We start from the raw sequence: 27,487 nt of genomic DNA, 5'->3' as shown, positions 1-27,487 counted from the left end.
ATTGTCATTTATAATGGATTTATAAAGCATGAATAGCCCTCGCTTTAGATTAGATCACAAAACTGCATGAAGTTGAGTTCATAAAGCATTTATTAACATACTAAACAACTTATTATATGCCTGAATAATAAGAATTATCAATGTTATTTTGAATAGTTTATTAATCATTTACTTGCACATTCTGAATTATCTAAAAAAAAAAACACCAACTACTTTTAAATATCAGGTTTGTTAATGATGTATTTTTCATTACTAAATTAAGTATTGCATTATTTACCAAGTATGAAAACAATCATTAAGCACATTATAATTGTGCTTATAAGTCAATAATATTTGTAATTTATATTTATAAATATAATTTATAAACTGCTTACTAATGTCTATTAATGTCTATTAATATAGCGTTAATGCTTAACAAACGTTCAACTAACTATTTGCTAATGTTTCATAAATAATTCATTGTGTGCAGTTATTATAGTGTTACCCAACATTTATATATCTTTATTAATCAGGCATATAGTAATGGTTACTCTGTCTGATAATAAATGCTTTATGAACTCAACTTCATGCAGTTTTGTGAGCTAATGTAAAGTGAGGACTATTGATGCTTTATAAATCCCTTATAAATGACAATTAAAATCTCAGCTATATTCTACACAGAAAAAATAAATAAATTAAAAGGGGGAGTGATTGGCGCGGTAGGTAGTGCTGTCGCCTCACAGCAAGAAGGTCGCTGGGTCACTGGTCTGAACCTCGGCTCAGTTGGCATTTCTGTGAGAAGTTTGCATGTTCTCCCTGCATTCGTGTGGGTTTCCTCCGGGTGCAAAGGCACAGTCCAAAGACATGCTACAGGTGAATTGGGAAGGCTAAATTGTCCGTAGTGTATGAGTGTGACAGGCCCATATGACAGGCTGGCCGGAAGGTGTAAAAAAGTCGTTATCATATGGACAAGTCTAAAACTGAAGGACTTGTTCCAAAAAGAGCCGACCCCGCAATCATACGGGACTAAGGCCAAAGAAGATATATATATATATATATATATTTTTTTTTTTTCATTAATTTCAAGATACACAAATGAAACTATCTAATGAAAAATAAATCTTTGCAATCTTATCAAAATATAAAATTACTGTACAGTGCAAACATCACAGAAACACTGAAATGAATATTGTCATGTTGTTAATTGTTGTTTTGAAATGATGTTGTATTTTTATTTTGCAATGTTTAAACTTTACAGAATTTTTTTAATAAGATTGCAAAGATTTATTGTTCATTAGATACTGAGCCCTAAATTGTCATTTATAAGGTATTTATCAACTATAAACAGTCCTAGGGTCACAAAACTGCATGAAGTTGTGTTATTATAGCATTTACTAACACACATGGTTACAATTACTGCCTGAATATAACATGTATAAATGTTTATTTGAATAGTTTATTAATCATTTATTAACTCATTCTGAATTATCTTAAAAACCACCAACTACTCTTATATACAAATAGTTTGTAAATAATGCAATACATAATATAGTAATGAAAAATGAATCAGTAACAAAGCATGAAAATACAATTAAGTCAAGTCAAGAATACAGCGTTTGAAGCTGTATTTATAAACTGCTTCCTAAAGTCTATTTATGTAGAGTTAGTGCTAAACTAATGATGTATAGTGTGCAGTTACTATGAAAGTGTTATTCAGAGTCGAGATTCAGTTTTTAATATAAAAATCCAAAGCTGACCAATCTCTGGTTTTTAGAGCCAATGGTTCAGCTTTCACCACAGCATGTACTTCCTGTTTGCTCCAGGATCTTCTCTTTGTGGGACCTATGGGTGGTTAAAATATAAAAAAGTGGTTTTAGTTGCATAAATGTTCAGTCATTTTTACAACATGTGCTGTTATGTTAGTTTAATATTGTGATAGAAAATGCTAGAAAAATATGTCTTGCCTATTATTAAAAATACTTAAGATGGAGATGGATTAAAAAATACTTACTATTAAATTCAAAACTGGTTAATGTGGTTACACTTTATTCCATAGTCCAGTTTAGACATTCTTCTAACTATGCGTAACTCTGCAACTACGTTAATTATCTCACCGTAAAGTATTATGTATTAGAGTATTTGCATACTTGCATAGAATGTTCAATAAGACTAACGCTCATCTGATTATCAGTAGATCAGTGTGATCTACTGATCATTCTCAAACTGTGGTACGTGTACCACTAGTGGTACGCGGGCTTCCTTCTAGTGGTACGCGGAGGAATGAAATATGTCATGTACATGCTACATATATTTTAAAATTTATCAAAAATGATGTATATAATATGCCATATATGACATATAGCCTATATTTCTGAGGTAATCTGCCACGTTTTTTTTATCTGAGCAGAGTTGTAGCTGCTTTACTGAGCCTACTACGCTACTGTATTTCAATACTGCTCATTTTTGGTGGTACTTGGAGAGACAATTTTTTTCTGAGGTGGTACTTGATGAAAAAAGTTTGAGAACCACTGCAGTAGAGTATTAGCAGACTGTTAGCTCAAGTTTAGCTCAAAACACTACACTGTAACACATATCTGTTAATTACCAGTTCCTGTATTTTGTGATTTACGAGTGTTTTTTTTTTTTGGTGGTGAATTGCATTATGGGATGTTGATCTCTGCTCTGTGCACTTTTGATGTTGAAAATTCAACTCTACAGTTTAACAAAGTGACTTTTACTGACATTTTAGTAGTTTGAAATAATATAATGTATAAGAAATAATATATAGCGATAAATAAGTCTTTAGAATAACAGAAAATGTACTGGCAGTTTATTACAAGGTTTCTGTAGCATAATATACAACAACAACCCAAACAAAAAGTCACTTTTTTTTACTTTTTAAGATTAAAAGTTGTTGGAAGAAAGATCAAGATCCCATAATGCAATTCAAAAGTCAAACAAACAGATTTCATAAAAACATGAATCACAAATTATGAAAAACTGCTAATTTAATTATTATTACTTATTTTTATTAATTTTAGAGTGTAGAGTATTAGCTGACAGTTAAGGTTACCTCAATAAAACTGACTCTCATTGGTCTCAGTAAATAGTACAGCAGACTGTTAGGTTACGCTCAAAATTAGTACAATATGACTAACTCTTAAATAAATTTAGTAGAGTATTAGCAGTGTTGATTCTAACAGACAGTCTATTGGCTGTTAGTTGACAAGTAGTTGCAGTTACTTGTAGTTAGTAGTAGTAGTAGATTATCAAAATAAAGTGTAACCAGATATGCAATTAGTATATTTTTCCAAAATATTTAGCAATATTGTTTAACTAACATGAAATGAGACATCAAGTGCGACTGTACTGAAATCATCATGGAAGTAATGTGCTTCTGTCCTGTTTTACCCTACATGTTATGTAAATGAGCTTGTGCATTTGGACTTGTACAATAACACAAGTCAGTCACAAATTAACTTTAATGATCATACCTCTTTTTTGTGAATGCTGGGTCTGCATCACTATCTTCACAGACACTGTACCATGGTGATGATACTTGAGGGGACTCTGAAAGTAAAAATCAAGTCTGAGAGTTGACTTCTCTGCATAAAGCTTACCAAAATATTTATTTGATTTTGTGTTGTTCTTTTTAATGGGTAATATCGTGTGATGGTAGCTTAAATATAGTTTTCAAACATAGCACATACATATCATGATAAAAATTAACATTCTGAAAAAAGAAAAATTCTGATCAGAAAAATAAATAATATTTTTACCTTTTAGACTGGACTTCACCTCCTCCAAAATCACGATCCACTGTAACTTTCTCTGAATGTAAAAACCCACACAAAAATACATCATTTAAAACAATATGATATATGTTTGCAAATACAAATGTGTATATAACATCCAGAAAATCTGGCACTGTACTACATGTTTGTGTGTAAACCCACGATTTGATCAAGATTCCACCCTTTAAAATCTGCCGAGCGTCTGTTTTCAAGTCCCAGAAAAACTGAGTTGTGGGAACAGAGCAGTTCTCTTCTGCAGTCATACAGTCATAACACACACATACATATGAAGAGTTTGGTTGCAAAATGCGATAAACGGCATTTTTTGACATTTGGATTTTATTATTGGAAATCACTGTTCAGATATACCTTAATCTATGTGTGAATTGCTGCCATTAATAACATTTAAGAATGCACATTTTAGGCCAAGTACAAAACGTATTTTTTTTTCACAAAACGCAATTTCCGTCAGACCAGTTTCTTTACAAAGTGCGATATAACAGTTAGAGAACGTTCAGGATGCGGCGCGAGCTTAGCATCCCCTGGGAAGAGGGTCATCACCGGTGAAGTGCTCAGAGTTTGCTCATTGATTTAGCGATAGAAGATGAAGTCTTCCACTTCACAAAAATTTATAAAAAGGCCACAAAAGTGGACCAGAATAAGATACTTTTGCGTCAACAATACACAAATGCAGCAGGGAACGAGTCTCCGCTGATGTCAAGAGAAGGCCTAGGAGCGCCTTTTTTCCTACTCCCCATCACAAGATACCTGTCTGCAAGGCGACATTTCTAAGTGTCCTTTATAAGTTTATTTTTTAAATAATTTCTTACATGTAGCTGAGTAGCCTATCTGAAGATTTATTTATGCGGTTGCCCCTTATATTTATAATTAATTCTTGTTGTTGTTGATTTATTACAAAGGAACTTAAAGGGCACATGTTGTTATGGAGAAAACGGTTTAGCTTTTTCACAACCAAATAAATAAGCTATTATTATTATTATTACAGTGAAATAATTCATTAAATATGACATAGCGAGGCAAGTTTGTGTCACAGACTCAGCTCCGCCCGCTCTAATCATACAGGTTTGGTTTTCTGCAGCGGTGTGGAAGGAGCCGCCCTCCACTCTTTCTGTACCAAGCTAAAGGTCATTTATCTAACTAACTTAATCTTACTTATCAAACAAAACATTGATTCACTAGCTTTTGGTAATGGTATTAATGTAGTATAATATAGCCTAAGGTGGATGTAGCGTTTTGCAAAAAAAAAAAATAAAATAAAGTCATGTTATGTTGTGTACATTCTGGCCAAATCTAACTTAGAATCTTATTATTATTAATCAATCTTTGCATATATTATTCCATATATTTATGGTGTATAGTTTTTTTTTAACCAATTTAAGATGTTTGACAATGTGGGTTGGATTAATATGTAGCATTTTGGCATGTTTTTTTTACTTAATTATAGACATAAAATTAAATAAAAAATATCCTGGATTTGAAAATATTGTGTTCCTGGCCTTCACTGAGCTCAAGTTATAGTTTAATGTACAAAAATTGTGAATGAACTTGACTGTTAATGTCATGAAAAATAATGTCAAAATAACCAACATTTTTTTAAATGGATATATCTCGTTCTGCAATGAAACTCTTCATATACAGTTGAAGTCAGAATTATTAGCCCCCCTGAATTATTAGACAGCTTGTTTATTATTTCCCCAATTTCTGTTTAACGGAGAGAAGATTTTTTTCAACACATTTCTAAACATAATAGTTTTAATAACTATTTCTAATAATCATTTCTAATAATGGACTTATTTAATCTTTGCCATGAAGACAGTAAATAATATTAGACTAGATATTCTTTAAGACACTTCTATACAGCTTAAAGTGAAATTTAAAGGCTTAACTAGGGTAATTAGGTTAACTAGGCAGGTTAGGGTAATTAGTCAAGTTATTGTATAATGATGGTTTGTTCTGTAGATTATCGAGAAAAAAATATAGCTTAAAGAGGCTAATAATTTTGTCCCTTAAATGGTGTTTAAAAAAATGTAAACTGTTTTTATTCTAGTCAAAATAAAACAAATAAGACTTTTTCCAGAAGAAAAAAATATTATCAGACATAGACAGCAGTACTCAAGGTTCGCGGTCTCCACTATGTCAGGCCTTACTGTGTGTGTATTGAGGACTAAGTGTGTTTAACAGCTTCTCTAACATGCCTCTGGTCCCCACAATGTCAGTGCATATGTTCACCAATTAGGACACACACTCTGTTTCATTTCTATATTTTGATTAAGTTAAATAATTACAATTAAATACACCACTACTACAACAACAACTACTATTACTACTACAACTAATAATAATAATAATAATAATAATAATAATAATAATAATTGTTATTATTATTATTATTATAAACACACCTCATCAGAGTTGTGGGTCTCCTACTGGAGCAGAGCAGTTCTCTTCCTCTGTCATATGGTCATCCTTCAATAAAAGCTGAAAAAAATAATATATATATATATATATATATATATATATATATATATATATATATATATATATTAGTTAGACAGTAGTACTCAAGGGTCCCGGTCCCCACTACGTCAGACCTTACTGTGTGTATTCAGGACTAAGTGTGTTTCACAGCTTCTCTAACATGCCTCTGGTCCCCACAATGTTACACTAGTGCATACGTTCATAAATTAGGACACACACTCTGTTTCATTTCTATATTTTGATTAAGTTAAATAATTACAATTAAATGCACTACTACTACAACAACAACTACTACTACTACTACTAATAAAAATAATAACAACAACATTAAACACACCTCATCAGAGAGTTGTGGGTCACGTACTGGAGCAGAGCAGTTCTCTTCCTCTGTCATATGGTCATCCTTCAATATAAGCTGAATATAAAAAAAATTTATATTAGTTAGACAGCAGTACTCAAGGGTTCCGGTCCCCACTATGTCAGACCGTACTGTGTGTGTATTCAGGACTAAGTGTGTTTCACAGCTTCTCTAACATGCCTCTGGTCCCCACAATGTTACACTAGTGCATACATTCAAAAATTAGGACACACACTCTGTTTCATTTCTATATTTTGATTAAGTTAAATAATTACAATTAAATGCACTACTACTACTACAACAACTACTACTACTAATAATAATAACAACAACAATAATAAACACACCTCATCAGAGTTGTGGGTCATGTACTGGAGCAGAGCAGTTCTCTTCCTCTGTCATAAGGTCATCCTTCAATAAAAGCTGAATATAAAAAATAAAAAATATATATTAGTTAGACAGCAGTACTCAAGGGTCCCGGTCCCCACTATGTCAGACCGTACTGTGTGTGTATTCAGGACTAAGTGTGTTTCACAGCTTCTCTAACATGCCTCTGGTCCCCACAATGTTACACTAGTGCATACGTTCATAAATTAGGACACACACTCTGTTTCATTTCTATATTTTGATTAAGTTAAATAATTACAATTAAATGCAGCACTACTACAACAACAACTACTACTACTACAACAACTAGTAATAATATTAACAACAACAACAACAACAACAACAACAATATTAATAAACACACCTCATAAGAGAGTTGTGGGTCTCGTACTGGAGCAGAGCTGTTCTCTCCTTCTGTCATATGGTCATACTTCAGCAAACCTGAATATAAAAAATATATATATTAGTTAGACAGCAGTACTCAAGGGTTCCGGTCCCCACTATGTCAGACCGTACTGTGTGTGTATTCAGGACTAAGTGTGTTTCACAGCTTCTCTAACATGCCTCTGGTCCCCACAATGTTACACTAGTGCATACGTTCATACATTAGGACACACATTCTGTTTCATTTCTATATTTTGATTAAGTTAAATAATTACAATTAAATGCACTACTACAACAACAACTACTGCTACTACTACTACTACTACTACTACTACTACTATTACTAATAATAATAACAACAACAACAATAATAAACACACCTCATCAGAGTTGTGAGTCTCGTACTGGAGCAGAGCAGTTCTCTTCCTCTGTCATATGGTCATCCTTCAATAAAAGCTGAATATAAAAAATATATATATTAGTTAGACAGCAGTACTCAAGGGTTCCGGTCCCCACTATGTCAGACCGTACTGTGTGTGTATTCAGGACTAAGTGTGTTTCACAGCTTCTCTAACATGCCTCTGGTCCCCACAATGTTACACTAGTGCATGGGTTCACCAATTAGGACACACACTCTGTTTCATTTCTAGATTTTGATTAAGATAAATAATTACAATTAAATGCACCACTACTACAACAACAACTACTACTACTACTACTACTACTAATAATAACAACAACATTAAACACACCTCATCAGAGTTGTGGGTCACGTACTGGAGCAGAGCAGTTCTCTTCCTCTGTCATATGGTCAACTATCAATATAAGCTGAAAAAAAATAAAATATATATTAGTTAGACAGCAGTACTCAAGGGTTCCGGTCCCCACTATGTCAGGCCTTACTGTGTGTGTATTGAGGACTAAGTGTGTTTCACAGCTTCTCTAACATGCCTCTGGTCCCCACAATGTTACACTAGTGCATACGTTCACCAATTAGGACACACACTCTGTTTCATTTCTAGATTTTGATTAAGTTAAATAATTACAATTAAATGCACTACTACTACAACAACAACTACTACTACTACTAATAATAATAATAATAATTATTATTATTATTCAATTTAAACCCACCTCATCAGAGGGTTGTGGGTCTCCTACTGGAGCAGAGCAGTTCTCTTCTTCTCGTCATTTGGTCATACTTCAATAAAAGCTGAATATAAAAAACAAAAAATAATAATTAGACAGTAGTACTCAGGGTTCCCGGTCCCCACTATGTCAGACCGTACTGTGTGTGTATTGAGGACTAAGTGTGTTTCACAGCTTCTCTAACATGCCTCTGGTCCCCACAATGTTACACTATTGCATATGTTCATAAATTAGGACACACACTAAGTTAAATAATTACAATTAAATGCATTACTACAGCAACAACATTCACTACTACTACTACTAATAATAATAATAATACTAATAAACATACCTCATCAGAGAGTTGTCGGAGCAGTTCTCTTCTGCAGTCATATGGGCATCCTTCAATGAAAACTATTTAAAAACAGCTTTGTTATATAAGTCATGTCATGACTATAAAGCTTTCATGACAGTCTTATGAACCCCCCTTTAAAGTAAAGCATTACCCAATTAATTAAACTTTTTTTTACCCATTAAGACAAGAAGAAGATATTAAGAGATTGATTTCATTATCTCTTATAAATGATGCAAACTCTTTATTTTTGAACAGATTTACCCTTAATCTATATTAACGTTAAAAACTCTTAGCTTTGCTGAATGTATTAAGGATTAATGTATTAAGTGATCAAAATGTCAAACCTTTCTCCAAGGCCAATCACATGCGCCATAGTCAAACGTTATTTCCTCTCCAAAGAAAATATCCCTGATTGCAAAAAGGCACAAATGAGGTTTTCTCTGAACAACGATCTTATTGACAGTGCAGTTAGGGTGCAGATCGTCCTCATGATCGGCATCAATGCTGCAAAACTAAGAGAAAAGAGCAAGCAACATTTTAATTATGCCCTCTCATAGCAATAAAAAGCTAAACTATGGCATGAATACAAACAGAATGAATATAATATATACATGTACATTTGAATGGGGAAAACACTTAACCACCTGTTCTTGTTTTACCATATAAAGTCAAACATAAAGACAGTATTTTTATTAATATCTCATCTATGCTTTGCTTCCACAAGCTCTATCATTTGTACTCAACCACAAAACTTCCTTTAATAAATGTGGACAACGCAAACTCTGACCTAAAAGATTTAATGAAACGTGTAGGGTTCAAAAACTACAAAAACCTCACATTAGCATCCTCTCTGTGTGTGAATTATAAATACAGTAAACCTTTTGAAGTGGATCAGAACCTTTCCTCAATGTTGTTCTAATACTATTGAACACCTGTTCTTCTTTCTTAGGACAGTTTTAAAGAACTTTTTTCCACTTCAATTGTTTACAGGTCACACTTTACAATCAGGTTTTATTAGTTAATGTACTTACTAACATGACCTAGTAATGAACAATGCATGTACAGCATTTATTAATCATAGTTTAACATTTACTAATGCATCATTCAAATCTAAATTCATGCTTGTACCAGTAATAATGCATTGCAATAATTAATGCATTGTGCGTGTTTAACTAGTAATGAACAACTTTATTTTCATTAACTAAAGTTAAACAACATGAACAAATACTGTAATAAAGTATTATTTATTGTTCATGTTAGCAAATGCATTAACCATCATTAACTAATTTAACCTTATTGTAAAAGGCTACCAGTTGACAGCAAATAAATAAATAAAACACACACAGTGAACATGTATGTACTTTTATACATGTTTTACACTAAGTTGGAGTTTATTATAATTATTTATCTAAAATAAAACGTTTCTACACGTCATAGAACAATAAATTAAGTACATTTCTAGGACCAGATGGCCCCACATTTTAATTATAACCTCTATATTACTACATTAACGTATAAATAGTATATAATAGTGTTATTTCAGGATTAACGTTAAATGTTTAAAGCAATTAACCATTTAAAAAGTATGATACAAGAACTATGAAAACATACCTTAGTAACCTTCTATATATTCGGTTTCCAGTGAATGGGTCTTGTCGGTGGAGCTGGTGATGTGTTTCTCCGCATCTTTTAATGGTTTTATCCTCCGTCGATCCATTTAGCCGCCCGGTGATTGGTGACTGTCTGACCGCGGCTCATGCACTCCACCCCGGCCTCTGACTCACGTAGCACCGGGCAGTTAGCACGTTAGCACATTAGCGCGAGTAACTTTTACTCGTGTAAACAAGTTAAATTACATACCGAACTGTAGTTTGTGTCTTATCAGTGTTATATTAATACGTAATTTGAAACAACATCGATTAAAACACCCAGGACATTCGTTAAAACATTTAATTAACTATACCTGATAACTGTCAAAATATGCAACATAAGTATTTGTCATAAAACCGATTTCATTACATTATGATGGTGAAAAACATTATAACTTACCCGAAAATTCGATTAATTTGATGATAGATCTTAATTAAGTTGATTAAAGTCGGATTCATTTATGAGATCTGCGCATGTGCAGTAGCCAGAGTGTGTAAGTGTGTGTCAGGGTGCAGTACCGCCATCCGACTACAGGACCGCTATAGAGCAGTGCGCCGACACACACTTACACACTCAATTCAGGTAAATGGTCAAGGTGGGGATCAGTGAAAAAAACTACACTAGGCATATCAGCTACGCCCCCTGAGTCTTTTAAAGGCAAAACATGGTGGGGACCGGGCGATCGGTCCCCACTATGTTTTTGGTCCCCACTTTGTGAGTGTGCTATCATGCTGAGGTCCCCACCATGTAATAAAAACAAACACACACACACACACAAAACACACTCATGCTTTCACTGCCAATCAGTAGTACAGATAAAAACAGCCTATTCTGCTTGCCATGCATACATTTTAAAAATTCTAAAGTAAAGTAAAAACTGTACAATTATTAAATAACCTTACAATTCAAAGTAACAGCTTTCTTATAAAATCTGGATTAAAATTGTATTAATCTCTGTGAAATTTCAGCATGATTACTCCAGTCTTCAGTGTTCTGGATTCACACAATCCTTCAGAACTATATACATATACTGTTTGCATATATATATATATATATATATATATATATATATATATATATATATATATATATATATATATATATATATATATATATATTGTGTGTGTGTGTGTGTGTGTGTGTGTGTGTGTGTGTTTGTTATGTTACAGCCTTATTCCAAAATGGATTAAATATATTTATTTTCTCAACATGTTATTGCTAATTTATTCAAAATAAACATACATCAGTATTTACAGACTTTCTGTTTTCACTGATCATTCTTTAGATGTTTCAGCAGCTTAATTGGAGTTCACCTGTGGCAAATTCAGTTAATTGGACATGATTTAAAAAGGCATACACCTGTCTATATAAGGTCCCAGGGTTGACAGTGGGTTGACATATCAAAGCACAAACCAAGCATGAAGACAAAGGATTTTACTGTAGACCTCCGAAACAAGATTGTCTCTAGCCGCAAGGCTGGGAAAGGTTACCGAAACCTTACCCACCGATACCGTGCTCTGAAATTTACAATGAGCACAGTGGCCTCCATCATCCGGAATTGGAATATGAACTCTTTGGAGTGAATACCAGGCATTACGTTTGGATAAAACCAGGCACCGCTCATCACCAGGCTAATACCAAAATACCAGAGCCCAGACTCAAATCCTATTTAACATCTCTGGAGAGATCTGAAAATGGCTAAACACCGTCACTTCCTTCTAACCTAAAAGAGCTTGAGAGGTACTGCAAAGAGGAATGGGCAAAAATTCACAAAGACATGTGTGTCAAGCTTATGGCGTCATATTCAAAAAGACTTGAGGCTGTAATTACTGCCTAAGGTGCATCAACAAAGTATTGAGCAAAGGCTGTGAATACTTATGTACATGTGATTTTTCTGGTGATTTTTATTTTTTATTGTTTTTTATTTTATTTTATTTTTTTTTTACGTAAATTTAAATAGTTTTTTTTTTTTTTACATTTTCATTATGGGGTATTGTGTGTAGAGTGTTGAGGAAATAAATGAATATAATCTATTTTGGAATAAGGCTGTAACATAAAAAATGTGTAAAAAGTGAAGCGCTATGAATACTTTCCATACACAGTTGAAGCCCCCCTGAATTATTAGCCCCCCTGTTTATTCCCCCCCCCCAATTTCTGTTTAACGGAGAGATTTTTTTCAACACATTTCTTAATATAATACTTTTAATAACTCATTTCTAATAACTGAATTATTTTATCTTAGCCATGATGACAGTAAATAATATTTTACTAGATATTTTTCATAACACAAGGTTATAGCTTAAAGGGCAGTTTAAAGTCCTGGGTTAATTAGGTTAACTTGGCAGGTTAGGGTAATTAGGCATTTTGTATAACAATTTTTTTTTTCTTTTAAAATTTAGGAAATATATAAAAAATAAGAGTAATAAGTGGGGCTAATAATTCTGACTTCAACTATGTATGTGTGTGTGTGTATATATATATATATATATATATATATATATATATATATATATATATATATATATATATATATATATATATATATATATATATATATATATCTTATATTATTATTTAATTTTATTATTATTGTCAGTGACAGGAAATGTTATGCAGCTTCATATTTTTTGTGGAAAATTCTTAAACAGTGCCATTCAAAAATACTTTTAAAATGTATTTTTATTTGTCAAGGGCACATTAAATTGTTAAAACAAGTTTTCTTTTTTAAAGATTTTTATATAAAATATAATACATTTTCATCTACAATCTTTTCATCAAAAAATACTAAAAAGTCAAATGTATCCATTTGAACTAAGAAGCAGCAAAAAAAAATAATTCAAAATTGATAAATATAGGAATCATTGTTAATGATTGAATACAAATAATAATTATAATATTAATACAACAATAAATCAGCATATTGTACATTGACACGGAAGACTGGATATAACTCAGCTTTGAATCACAAAAATAAATGTTATTATAAAACCAAAAACTGGTATTTTGTTTGTAAATAACATATCACAAAATTGTTTTTTAACAGAAATAAATAAATGTGATCAAATCAATAAATTATAAATATTGAATTAATTATAAATAAATTTGATGAAATGAAGTTTTAATTTATCGTTAATCGAATGCATGAATTTTAAATAAAATAATTTGCAAGAAGAAGAGACTGTTCAAAACACTGAAAAATGTGCTGATGCAGCGCTGGTCGTCTGTACACTCTGTTTGTGTTTGTAATGGTTTTGATCATGTGGCGTCTGTTTTTTGTTTGCCGCTAAAGGAGCAGCAGTCCAAGTCAACAAGACGTCAAGTCCGTTTCTCTCAGCCTCTCGAGCTTCCCCCTGCCAGGGTTGTTCAGTTTCCCGCTGATACAGATGGTTCACCTTAACAAGGAAGCACAATCAGTCACTCACAACACTTGCTAGTGTTCTGCTATTATACTTCAAAGGCTAAAACAGTATATGAGATACCAGCGCTGAGGTTATATAATGGTGAACGTTGCACCTTCTCTTGTTGTGATAATCTGGTATCCAAGCAAGAAATAATCAAGTGTTGTATAAAATCATTTAGATTGCTCTGCGTGATAACTGTTGGTCCTTATCCTCTGCTTATATACTGCTGGTCAAACGTTTGAAATATGATTTAATAGATTTTTTTATATTTTGAAAATTGTTTTTGATTTTTTTTTCCACCAATGTTGCATTTTCTTTAAATTAATTCAAATTATTGTGATTCAGTTTAGAATAATAATGGCAGCTGAATTATAAATTCATTATAGTTATAAACAGGGATTGCTTGACTACTCAGCATCACATGGTTTTCCTAATATTTTGTCTTGTTTTTATTCATGCTTGGTTATTAAAATAGTTCTTAAATGATAATAATTCTTAAAATGTATACAGTCGTCGGCGCCAGTGGTGTAGTGGTTAGTGCGTCGACACATGCACTCCGGTGCTCGCGGCGACCCGGGTTCGATTCCGCCTCGCAGTCCTGTGCCGATACTTCCCCTCTCTTTTCTCCCCATGCTTTCCTGTCAATTCTCTCTACTGTCCTATTAAAAAAAAAAATGTATACAGTCTTGCATTTTCTTTACTGTATTATTGACCAAAAACAGTTGTAGATTTATAGAAAATGTAATCATTTTTAAGGTAATTTATTATTATTATTGTTTGTTTTATTTGGCCACAGAACAAACTTGTTCAGTGAGTTGCCTTATTACCCTAATTAAGTCGTTAAATTGCACATTATTACCAGTTTCTTGCAAAATACCTAGCAAAAAATATACATTTGTGTACATCTCTCTGTTCTTGGGAAATATTTATAAACTAATTAAAATTCCTGACAGGGAGAGAATTCAAAGATTAGAGTTTTAGGTAAATTATAAATTAATTAAATTGATTTATTTTTAAATAATGACTTTGGGTCATAGGAATTGCATGAGTTTCTTTATATTTTTGTCTTTATTTATGCTAAAAGAGATCTTAATTCTTACTATCATGATTTTTGAAAAATAGTTTTTCTCCTTTTAATTTTGAACCAATATTTCACCTTTTTTTTTGTACTGCATTTTTGATTAAATAAATGCTGCCCTGATTAGCACTTGAGACTTCTTTCTTATAAACAGTACAAATCTCAGTTCCTCCAAACGTTTGACTGGCAGAGAATATGAGATCACTTACCAAATGATACACTTACAAGGCTACTTAAGCTTGACCGTACAGTATGCTCTAATCTCAATAACTAAACTGTAATAAAGCAAAACAGTGCAAATATACAGTTCTTACTTGGAAAACAAAAATCAGGGAGACTGACTGTATAGTGACCGTGTGCTTCCTGGTCTCCATCTGTATCATGTTTTTATCTTTAACTTTTTGACGTACTGACCAAATCAACGACCTCTGATAACAAACCAGGTTCTGTTTAACAGCCTCATAATAAGACTTCTGCTGGTTGAGAAACTAACATGCGTTATGGTCACTACATGATCTTTATTTTTCAATATGTTAGCTAGTTATCTGGAAAATGTTTTGTATTTGACCTTTTTCACTTTTTTAGGTATGGGTCTTTAAGGCTTTTGGGATGGTTCACTCCCCAAAAATTTTTTTTTTTAACTTTAGTCATTGTAGATTAATAAAATGCAAGTAAATGCTACAGATATATTTGAGATTCAAAAAAAAAAAAAAAACACAGGAAAAACTAAGTTGATATATGTAGCTGATAATGATGCATTGAGTTTTTTAGCAAAACAACCAGTGCAAGAACTAATGAAAATAATGTAAAAGCTTTTACAGCAGTATTACCTTTAATCCACTGCCTTGACAAACAATCCTGTTTTTTGTGTAAAGGGGGTAACCGTCTCTTGAATGTGTCCGTTTAAGAGTTTGGGACTAAATTGAATGTAGTTTACACTGTAAACTAAAGTTAGGCGCATGTTTGCAATTTGGTTGCATTTCTGAATGTGAATATTTGGATCTTGTTTTATTCAAATCTATGGAATGTGTCAAATGAAGTACTCATGAAGGACCTTAACTCCCTGCTTCATTCTCTACTACAGTGCATTCAAATCCAAGGTTGAATTGCAGTAACCCAAACCATTATTTGTTAATATCACCAGAGATTTAAATTTGACCTTTGACCTTCTGTCTCTTTCACAGTCACCAAGAGTAAAAGAAGGAGAGAATGCAGAGGTATGTAGACATTTTAGTATATGTTATGCTTTTGTTTGCATGTAATAGTACACATATAATGCAGTAGGATACTGCAATATACTGCATTTTGCAGTGCAGAGTCTTTATTAAAATTTATGTTCTTATATAAAAATGCTTAACTGATTTTTAAAGTATTTGGAACAGTTTGATGAAATAATAATAATTCTAAATAATCTAATTCCAAATCCTAACAAAAAGCAATGATTTTTCATTAGATTAATACAGTAGTACTATTATATGCATTTATTGTGTAATAATGCGCACTCTGCAGTAAGTGTACACTTCAGTGTTTGCTATTTATTAGTTAGCTTGTAAAGTAATAAACTCCAGACATCACTCCAATTACTGGAATTTAGATTTGATAGTGTTTTCATTTTTAGATGTTTTTACTATGTATTACTTAAGCTTAGGGTCAATTTTAAGAAGACAGATGTCAGATTATAGCTGAGGACAATTTTTTTTCAAAATTTTAATATAACAAAAATTATCCGCCTATGAACATAGTAAAACAATAAATGTATATTTTATTTCATTCCATAAAATATGTATTTTACGAAAACATGTTTTAGCTTTTAATTTTGAGCCAATTAGCCAATAAGCCAATTATTAAAGCTAAATAAAGCTGCGTTCACACTGCGAGGCTTAGTGCTCAAATCAGATTTTTTGTCTCGGATCTGATTATTTTGCATGGCTGTTCACACTGCTCTTATAAATGTGGCCAATATCACATTTGCAGTATGAACAGATCATGGTCCTAAACTGATGCAGACTGAGCTGTGAAGGCGGAGTTGTTTATCTCTGTTTGCAGAGTTATTTAATTTTACTTCGTTATAAACAGCAGACACGTGCAGAACTGGGGTTTGGGTGCTCGAGCACCTGCCCTTTTTCCTCTCTGAGAGAAAGTTCCCCCTCCTTTGCACATGGATCCCCTATCCGCAACATCCACAATGATTTCGGCTTTGCGATCATCCCGTGCCTCAAACGTTAACCAGATTAGTTAACAAGCACCAGTTAAGCACCAGCCTTCAAAACCTTTTTCAATATGAACAACCAACTTTTTGTGGCACTGTAATTGCCCTGTGTACCATTCTACTGTGCTGCTGAGAAGTAGATGACGTTTGCATCACAGATTGATGACGCATGTCGTTCGAAGATTATGTAAAAGTTACATGAAATCCGACATAACCGTTCACACTGCGGTCGCACTGCAGAACATCAGGTCCGTGTCTGATTTAAGACTACATATGAAAGTGGCACAAATCTGAACTGAAAAGATCAGATTCCATGCGGTTTCAGCTGTTCACACTGTCATTATCTGAGTCACATGAGGGGGAAAAAAAATCAGATTTGGGCCATAAGAGCTTTCAGTAAATTCAGATATAGTTTAGCCTGCAGCGCCAAACATGACAACCAGATGGCATGCAGTTTCCATTGATGACTATACAAGGGCACCCCCTATGTTTTGAGGAGTATGAACCTTATTTTTGACGATATTTGTAAAATAGACATAAAATTCTAAAGCAATATAAAATAATTTGTTGGTATTTGAATTTGGCTACTAAAAACATTTTTATAAAAAGTGACGTGTATTGCTGTAGCAAAGTAATGATGTACAACTAATGACTGTACTCACTACCAGTTAAACAATTACTGCTGCACTGCAGTATCTGTCAAAAATCAATCACCAGAAATACAGAAAATTTTTTCTGAAGAAATTTTCTGTAGAAATTTAAAGCTTTCAAATAATATATAGGTTATAGTTTTGCTTTGTTTAATTTTAAAAAAGTAACCGTAAATGGTCTCGCAGGCTGTATTGTGACAGTAAATGAATCTTAATCTATTACTCTTCCTATATAACAAAACAGTGGTTAAATATGTATTCAGAAGTCTCTGACCTTACCAACAATATATAGTTTTGCCATGGTTAGATTAGGATGTAATTGCAATAAAGTGCATTACACAGCGTCTTGGTGTAGGGTCGGTGACAGTTAAGGGGTTTTAAGGGCTGGTTAAGGATTAGGGTTTGAGTCAACAGTGTAAATATTGATATATCTAAAACTACCTTTCAGATGTAATTGCATGCAGATGTTTTTTAATATATGTGCAATGCATGTTTATATATGATAAGTACATTGTATCAAAGGATGGCTTTTTAAACTGTTGGTACAGTCAAAGACACTTAATGTAGAGAGGGTTTGACAAATATTTGTGTCTGTGTCTGTGTGTGCGCGCGCGTATTTGTAGGTCTTCCAGCCATTTGGCAGTCATCTTCAGCCTGAACTACCTCAAGCTGCTGGGCAAAGTCCAGCCAACACTCAAAACACTGGCCAAACTACTGGCTCGTCACAGGCTCAGAGCACAGCCCCAAACCCCACACAGGTACAGACAACAACAATCAAATATCACACATCTTTAGGGCTGTTTACGCATGCTCACTTCATGTGTTTTTTGGGATCGATAGCTATTCATTTGTGAAAAGGATGGGTGTAAAAGCCCACCAAAATGCATTAGTTACAAATATAAATTCATTCACTCCGACCACTTCAGGAGGTGCTCCTGGTAGCATTCCATCTGTAATGTAAGCATGTGAGTGTAGGATATATCACGTAATAAGAAGTGACCAGGTGTTAACAGGCGTTATGACATCCCTGTTCCAGTTCACATTCTGTTATTACTCTCTTGCTCATCACCATCTCTGTGCTCTCTTTAGGCTTCAGTTCCAGGAGGTGATGCCTCCCAATCTCCAATCAGTTTAGTTTTAAGGTTAAGGTACGATGTGCTTGCTGTTTTTTATGTTTAGAATAATTTATTAGTGATGATACAGGAGCAGCTGATGATTTGTGTTTCTCCTCATGTTTTACAGAAACTTGAAAAAAGAGCTGAATGACATACGATTTGAGTTCATGCCTGGAAGAGGTAAGAGTGTAAAGGCTAATAGTCTTTTGCCAATAATTATGTCTGTGTTACACTCAACATACAAAATGTATAATTGTAACTTATTTTGATTTGTTTTAGCAGTATTTGTTTTTTTTCCCCCACATAATTCATATTATTTATCCGAATTTAATTGAACTTCCTCTGTAAAATGTATAGGGGGTTCTGCACTGGAGGAACTTTTTCATGGTTTCTAGGTGTATTCACAGCGCAGGAACTGAAATCCTCTTCCATCTTAAAAATCTTAAGAGAGCATCTTAGGGATAAAGTCTAGATCGGATACCCGGATAGCTGTAAGTGCGATACAAGCATCAATATAGCAGCATTTTTATGACACTGTAAAACAATAGTTAATATTTTTACTGCACTGTGACGGTTGGGTTTAGGGTTGAGGTGGGGGTAGACGCTAATAAAATACAATAAATGGAGTGTAATAAATAATATAAATAATTCTCATTAACTTCTAACCGCACCCATTTCCGATCTACTGTAACAACAACCCATCTTAGGGGCTGTTTAAACAACATTTCCAGACAAAACTGGAAAGATTTTTAATGTATTTTGGCAATTTGTTTACATGGAAACAGTGTTTTTATAACTGAAAATCCATAAAACTGTTACAAAGTTTGTTTTTGAAAATGCCACTGTTGTTGTGTCCCTGCAAACACCCAAAAACGTGGGTCTTCGAAAACGATGACATCAGGCACGAGCATAGTATGTGCTTAGGAAGATATACTGTAGATTAACGGCAAGCACAAACAAATACACAACAGATGGCCGAGTATGTGGTAGTGTTGTTGCTCAAGTGTTTCCTAATGATTCATCAGCCAAGAGTGAATGTACTTCACATTCCAACAAACAGCAGAGACGCCTCTTACACACATGGCAAATTATACACACACACCAGTGCCGAGACTTCCTTACAGGTACAGTTTACTAACAAGGCGACGGTGAAAAATACTGGCCTGATGACACAAGACTGAGGAAACAACAGGTTTCAACAATGATCTTCCCATTTAGAGTTCTTTAAATTAAAGAATTCTTCCTATAAAAAACTGAGAATCAGGATGACAAAGATCAGCACAGTAAATCATTTACATTACATTTAGTACTCTGCCATGTTTGGTCATAAGATATTTACATGACACAAGCAAACTTTTCCACTCATTTTTTGCTAAGAAGTATGTTTATTTTTTACCCCCATTAATAGCATGCCTGCTGTGTTACTAGCCACTGTTTTAAAGGCACAGTATGTAATATTCACCACTAGAGGGAGGATTTTCACAACAAACAGAGGCATAGTTTAATGATGGCGTGACTGGGTGTGGGATCTTGGTAGTTGTCATCTTCATTACATCCTACGAACAGACAGCCATGTCCTTGTATTAGCTGAAGCATTTAAAACTTAACTAAAGCTAAACTATTCAAAACGTTTTTTTAAAAGAACACACAACATATTAAAGTGTCTTTGGTGTTTCTCAGTTTTCTATAAAATCAGACCAGAACTCGAGGGTGCATGGCATCATTAACATAGTGACACAGCACACGGTTTATGTCAGTAGTTAAACTTTTCCTGAATTTGAACATACTTCAAACTCAGTATCCGCAGGGTCTTAAAAAGTCTTAAATCTCAAAAGCAAATTTTAAGGCCTTAAAAAGTCTTAAATCTACTGAAATGTTGTGTTGTAGGACTTAATTCTTTTTTAACAGGTCTTGATTTTTATTTGTTCATGTAAAACTGGCCATTAACACAAATGAAATCACCAACAATCCCAATCTCAATAAAACTTTTAACTTTTTATTTAAAACTAGCATTTAATTACTTTCTTCACAGTAACATTTACTTAAGTTGTTCATTTATTTACTGCTGAGGATACTGACCTGACCGATATATTTTTTTATTATTAAAGTATTATTATTTAGACCAGGGGTGTCAAACTCAATTCCTGGAGGGCCGAAGCCCTGCACAGTTTAGTTCCAACCCTGCTCCAACACACTTACCTGTAGGTTTCAAACAAGCCTGAAGGACTCGATTAGTTTGATCAGGTGTGTTTAATTAGGGTTAGAACTAAACTGTGCAGAGCTGCGGCCCTTTTGGTTTGACACCTGTGATTTAGACTAAAGTAATTGGCAGCTATGTTTTTTCTATTCTTGGTAAGGGTTTTAGGTTTTGTGAATGATATATTTGAAAATTAACACAAAAAAATCTAACTAAATTATTATTATTGTATTATTAAATGTATTAAAGTTTTAATCATTGTTGATAGGGCAAGTGAAAATCTTTTCTAACAGGGATATTTAAAAAAATCCTTAAGATTTAGCCCTGTATGAGTCTAAAATTTCATTGATTGCTCTTGAAAATGTCTTAAAGTCTTAAATTTATCTTGGTGAAACCTGCAGAAACCCTGTTCAAAGCATTTGGGGTAATGTAAGTACATTAGTCAGCAAAATATAGAACACCATTCTAGTACTTTTTTGGATATTTTAATATTATTTTTTCCATATTGTACTTTTTAATCACCTTGTTTTGATTAGTGTTTACATAATGTAAGGTGTTATTCAAAATGTTTAATGCAAAGTGTTTTTTTGTTTTTGTTTTTTTCTTTCACAATTCTTTATAAAAAGCCACTGAATAGCTTGGTTGTCAAATTTGTCAAGGGCAGCTAACATCTCAATTAGTATGGTTTACCACTCACTTGGCCAGTTCTTTTGTCTAACTTTTTTCTTTCAAGAGTCGGTTCCTGTTTTTTTAAGAGTCAATTCCTGTTTATCTCCACTTTTTGCCCTACAGCAAAGAGCCAGACGCAAATCAAGGTTAACATTTTTCCACCCTCTCAGATGTCAAAGAGCCTCAACTCACTTCATCTGCATTTCTTCACTGTCTTGTTATGAGTTTTCCCAAAATAAAGCATTTGGTGTCATGCGTGATTAGATGGTTCGTCTGCCCGAACACATCTTCATGCTACTATCTGTTATCATGATGTGTGCTCCATCAGCCATTAAGTTGTCAGCCTCGTTCTGGAAGATCTACTGCCTTGTCAGGTCAAATATTCAGGAGGTTGTAATCTGCCAGTCTTGGTCTGTTGGTTTGAAGGAGTTATTCTGAAGTGAAATAAATCACGGATGTTTTCTCTCTGTGCAGATACGGCAGATGGGGTTTCTCAGGAACTGGTATCAGCTGGCTTGGTTGATGGGAAAGATTTAGTTATAGGTAATGATGTGGGTGTGTGTATGTGTGTTGTGTACAATAATTAAAAGAGATCAAAATTAACAACAATACAAAAGATTTTCATTTAAAATAAATTATATCTTTTTGAGCGTTGTATTTTTCATACATTTTAAAGTGTCTGTAAAATTAGAAATGCAATGTTGTAACACTGAAATTAAAATGTTTTTTTTTTCAGCAGCAAATTGTAAAATTAGAAAGATTTATGAAGGTGACAGTAAATTCTGCCTTCCCCTCATAGGAAATTCTACCAGAAACGTACATTATGTGTCCTTGAAATAAAAAGTACAGTGAATAAAAAGTATTTCATCCCTCCAAAAATGCTAAAATGGCTTAATTTATGTTGTTCTGTTTAAGAATATGCACATATGCATTAAATTTAACATAAAATGTGTGCACCTTTAAGGCTGTGACTCAGTGTAAAGTGACTTCATTTGACAGAGGAGTATTTGACATTGACTTAATTTGACAGTGATCAAGGATGCATTCTACCATTGTATTGTGTGATTTTATACTTGTTTTCGTATGATTTTTTGAGGAAGTCAAGCTTAAATGCCAGGCCCTGTCACATTTTTTTTATAAGTGAAAACGTGTGTTTCTGGTAGAATGTTCCTCATAATAATGTGATAAATGATTAAAAAAAAAAACAATTTTGTGGTAGTTAGCAATGTGTTTGTTTGAGCTGAACATCAGAAATACATGTATTTGTAAATGTTAAAATATACAGATTTAATAATAAGATTGAGATAGTATTTTTTTATTTATAGTTTGCATTTGTTTATATACAGTTGAAGTCAAGAATTATTAGCCCCCTTCAAATTTTGTTCTTCTTTTTTTTAAATATTTACCAAATGATGTTTAACAGAGCATAGAAATTTTCACAGTATGACTGATAATAGCTTTCTCCTGGAAAAAGTCTTATTTGTTTTATTTTGCCTAGAATAGAAGCAGTTTATAATGTTTTTAACGGCATTTTAAGGACAAAATTATTAGCCCCTTTAAGCTATATTTTCTTGTTATACAATAACTTGCCTAATTACCCTAACCTGACTAGTTGACCTAATTAACATAGTTAAGCCTTTAAATGTCACTTTAAGCTGTATAGAAGCGTCCTGTAAAATATCTAGTAAAATAATATTTATCATGGCAAAGAGAAAATAAATCCATTATTAGAAATGAGTTATTAAAACTATTATATTTAGAAATATGTTGAAAAAAATCTTTTCTCCATTAAACAGAAATTGGGGAAAAAATAAACAAGAGGTCTAATAATTCAGGGGGGCTATATATATATATATATATATATATATATATATATATATATATATATATATATATATATATATATATATATATATATATATATATATATAGTTTTTGTTGTGTTTTCTCATGCCTATTATTTATTTTGTATTAATTTATTTTCAGTTTGACGTTTTAAGCTAAAAGAATATGTTAAAACAATTAAGTAACTTCATATATTAAGTTTGTTTTCATTACAGGTAACAAAATTGGTTTTAGCTTTCAAAATTCAGTTTGAAGCCAAAGTAATTCTTCATCCTATTTCATTTCCTAATCCTAATGTTTTTATCCATTCAGTGGCTGCTAATCTGCAGAAGATAGTTGAAGAGCCTCATTCCAATAAAAATGTCACATTTAAACTGGTGAGTGTCGACGTCAGTTTAAAGTGTCAGTGTTTTCTGACTCTGTGTTATCTTGCAGTAACGCGTGTTCTGTGCTGCTTTTCAGGCTTCTGGAGTGGAGGGCTCAGAAATTCCGGATGACAACAAACTCTTGGGATTTGCTCAGCTCAGCATCAGCTAAACTTGAGCTCTGTGCGGGACCATGACTTGCCTACAAATGTGAAAACAAACCAACACTACCAACAAAACCACACATTGATATAGATTTTTCTCCTCTTTCAATTGCCCTAAAGAAACCACTGTTGCCAAAGAGAAAAAGCGCCAGCCCATAGGATTACAAATGGAGTTGCACAAAGAATTTGTAGGAATCCATTAAAATAAAGTTTACCGTTTCTTCGTACAAGGATGCAATTATCATAACCGGATATAACCTTAATATTCTTTTAATGCTTCTCTTTCTTTGTTTCTATGTTTGTCCTACTTTCTGAACTGATGCCCAAATAATGAAAGCTGTAAAAATGCCTCCATTATAACTACTGAGTGCTTATTAGGGAGTGAAACTCAAAGGGTTTATAGAGAAAATTAGGTATTGCTGCATCTATATCAGCTTTTAATTTAGTTTTTCTATGGCTTTGAAGAGCTAGCATGTTTTATCACACTGCTTGCATTATTTACTAAAGAGCTTATTCATCTTGAAATGATCGTTTAGAACAGGGGTGTCCAAACTCTGTCCTGGAGGGAGGGTGTCCTGCATAGTTTAGCTTAAGCTTCCTTCAACACAGGTTCCTGGAAGTTTCTTGTATACCTAGTAAGAGGTTAATTAGCTGGTTCAGGTGTGTTTAATTGAAGTTGAAACTAAAATATGCAGGACACCGGCCCTCCAGGACCGAGTTTTGACACCCCTGATTTAGAATCATTTACTTATCACATGCTTTTCCAAACCCATGAGGCTTATTATACCTTTAAAGCAGAAATGAAGATAAAAATTTAGATTTGAGAGATTTTAATCCCTCCTTTGAAAGTCTGTTGAGCCTAAATGCTGTGTGTGTGTGTGTGTGTGTGTGTGTGTGCGTGCGTGCGTGCGTGCGTGCGTGCGTGCGTGCGCGCGCCTGTCTCTCTGTGTGTGTGTCTGTCTGTCTGTGTGTGTTAACCCAGATGAATTGAGTGGTTTAATGCAGGCTTTCTAAAGACACAATCAATTTGTGTGATGGACAGGTTTAGTTCAGGCTTCTATTTACATATATACGTTTTTCACTATGAACTATGAGTTTGCAGTATTCATATTTGGTCCCGGAAGCTCATGCTTGCTTGACATGTGTGAGCCAATGATGTTTGTTCTTGGATGTCACATGGAATGGTTGAGCTTTCTCAAGAACCAATAAGGTTTGTTCTTGAATCATTTATGTTTCAGCTTATGCTTGATCAATATATACCTTTGTTTAAGTTAGGTCTGTTCATATGAAGCAACCAATACTTGTATAAAACTGATTGATTCATATGGCTTTAATATATTTTTAAGGATTCTGAAGGGTCAGTTTACTCAAAAATGAAATCCTGTAATTAATTTATTCATCTTCAGAACACAGAATAAAACATTTTAGATGAATGTGAGAGCTCCCTCATTCTCCATAGACCGTAATGGACATGAGACGCTCAAAGTCCAGAAGAGGAAGTAAAAACATCAAATCATTCCATGTAGCTGCAGTGGTTCAACTATAATCATACAAAGCTTCGAGAACACTTTTGTGTGGCAAAATCTGTAAAAATGACTTTGTTCGGCAATGTCTTCTTCATCAGATCAAGCTTCTTGATTAGTACGGGCTATGCTAGTGTGTCATTTCGCCTAATGGGAAAATTACCATTTTCTGCACACAAAAGTCTTCCTGGAGCATCTTATGATTGCAGTTGGACCACTGAGGTCACATTGAATGATGACAAAGTTTTGGATTCATTTTCTGAACTTTGAACTTCTCAGGACCCTTGCTGTCAATGTAGTGTCAGAGAATTGACTAAGAATGAAAGTCTCTATGCATTGGAATGACGTGAGGGTGAGGGTGAGCAAATAACTTTTTTTGAGGGGTGAACTAACCCTTTAAAACATGTTTTGAATAAACACTTTCAATGGAGGGACAGAAATCTCTTATATGTTATTAAAAATATCCATTTGCATTTTGCAGATGAATGAAAGTCGACTAAGTAATGCCTGAATTTTTTTTTCTCCAAAAACAAACCATTTAAGCTACAGAATCTGGTTGAAATTTCAGTGATTACGCTTGTTTAGCTAAAAAAAAAAAAAACATTTAGTAGTTTCTCGCCTTTCATTTCACGCTGGCAAGTGCACTTTATCACAGATTTCAAATGTAATGATGTGTTCAGTGTCATCAAGCCTCATCAAACACTCCTGAAGGCTGTTTTCATTAGACTTACTTGCTTTTCATTTTTTAACTGTCTCTCATTGTGGGCACATCTGCAAATATTGTTATCCCATGCTGCTCTAAAAGTTATTGCCTTAATGTTTCTACAAACATATCGCTCTATTTTTTAGATCTTGCATAAATTTGTGCATTTTGGTTTTAATATATGTGACTTCTGCTCAATTTTTGGAAAGTATCTCTGTCAGTGATTTTTCTTTTTTGAAAAGTTGAGGTACCCTTGGTGTTTAGCTCTTTCTGCTCTGGATTGGAACTCTTTCATGTGTATTTCTGAACTCGATTGAATGTGTAAATAATGTCATTTGCCATTGGTTTGATTTTATATGGGATGTTTCACTCATGGCCTTTGTGTTCTTTATAAATAAGGTGACGGGAGGAGGTGGCGTTCACTACTAAAGACACATTGTGAGTTTTGTTGATTTGTCTTTTTGCCTTTTATCACAGCGGGATCTTTGGTTTAAGTTTGGTTTTGTTTACTTCACTTTTAAACATCTTTGCTGCATGTTTGCAAAAACAGCCTGGAATACTCTTAAGCATCTTATAGCAGTATTTCATCTGACTTTATTATTATTATTATTTCATTTTGCAAATTTTCATTTTTTATAAATAAATATTCAACTAATTATTAAATAATTTAAAAGCTTTTTCCTACTTTATTTTTTCCAGGTTTTTTGGGAATGTGCAAAAGAAATACAGTAGGAGTGATGTAAAGAAAGCTTTAATAACGCACAAGTCTTTTTTTCCATTTTCATTTCTTTGCAATCACAACACTGCTGTCCACGAAAAAATAGGAAACTGTTAATAAAGTTGCCTGCATTGGAGAGGCGAGTTTTGCTTTGAATAAGGACTTTTGGAAAGTGAAAGTATGATGCAGATCTGTGGTCAACGTTATTATATATAAGAACAACAATACATATTATTTTCATAAAATATATATATAATTTATAGTCACACTATAGGTCCTTGCCAAACTTCTTAAAGTGAAACAGTGTTGCAGT

At 33.3% G+C, this 27,487-nt stretch overlaps 1 protein-coding gene and 2 long non-coding RNA genes across 7 annotated transcripts in view; 2 read left to right on the top strand and 1 right to left on the bottom strand.

Annotated features, from left to right (window-relative positions):
* The window catches only part of oxsr1b (oxidative stress responsive kinase 1b), a 143,237-nt gene that overhangs the window by 78,220 nt on the left and 37,530 nt on the right, over positions 1-27,487 (top strand). Inside the window, exons 12-19 of one of the 5 annotated variants that reach the window (XM_087308331.1) lie at positions 13,827-13,895; positions 16,201-16,233; positions 18,499-18,633; positions 18,965-19,023; positions 19,118-19,170; positions 22,331-22,399; positions 24,014-24,078; positions 24,164-26,903. The exons of 1 other annotated variant lie outside the window; for it this stretch is intronic. In XM_087308331.1, coding sequence (XP_087164457.1) covers positions 13,827-13,895; positions 16,201-16,233; positions 18,499-18,633; positions 18,965-19,023; positions 19,118-19,170; positions 22,331-22,399; positions 24,014-24,078; positions 24,164-24,238 — 558 coding nt within the window. In that variant the 3' untranslated portion in view covers positions 24,239-26,903. 5 annotated transcript variants of the gene reach the window in all.
* On the bottom strand, positions 833-11,050 carry LOC147838027 (uncharacterized). The gene is made up of 14 exons (XR_015524898.1): positions 10,499-11,050; positions 9,232-9,399; positions 8,885-8,946; positions 8,536-8,614; positions 8,154-8,229; positions 7,782-7,857; positions 7,382-7,458; positions 6,978-7,053; positions 6,610-6,687; positions 6,197-6,272; positions 3,936-4,026; positions 3,759-3,810; positions 3,474-3,549; positions 833-1,821 (listed from the first exon to the last, which is right to left on the bottom strand). It is a non-coding gene; the product is annotated as an uncharacterized LOC147838027 (long non-coding RNA).
* Positions 1,054-5,275, top strand: LOC147838028 (uncharacterized). Its single transcript, XR_015524914.1, has 2 exons — positions 1,054-2,137; positions 2,830-5,275. It is a non-coding gene; the product is annotated as an uncharacterized LOC147838028 (long non-coding RNA).

This window comes from Danio rerio, chromosome 24, assembly GCF_052040795.2.
Source record: "Danio rerio strain M-AB ecotype USA chromosome 24, GRCz13ab, whole genome shotgun sequence".
Taxonomy (NCBI): domain Eukaryota; kingdom Metazoa; phylum Chordata; class Actinopteri; order Cypriniformes; family Danionidae; genus Danio; species Danio rerio.
Note: the sequence above shows the minus strand (reverse complement) of the source record. Positions and strands in the feature narration are given on the sequence as shown.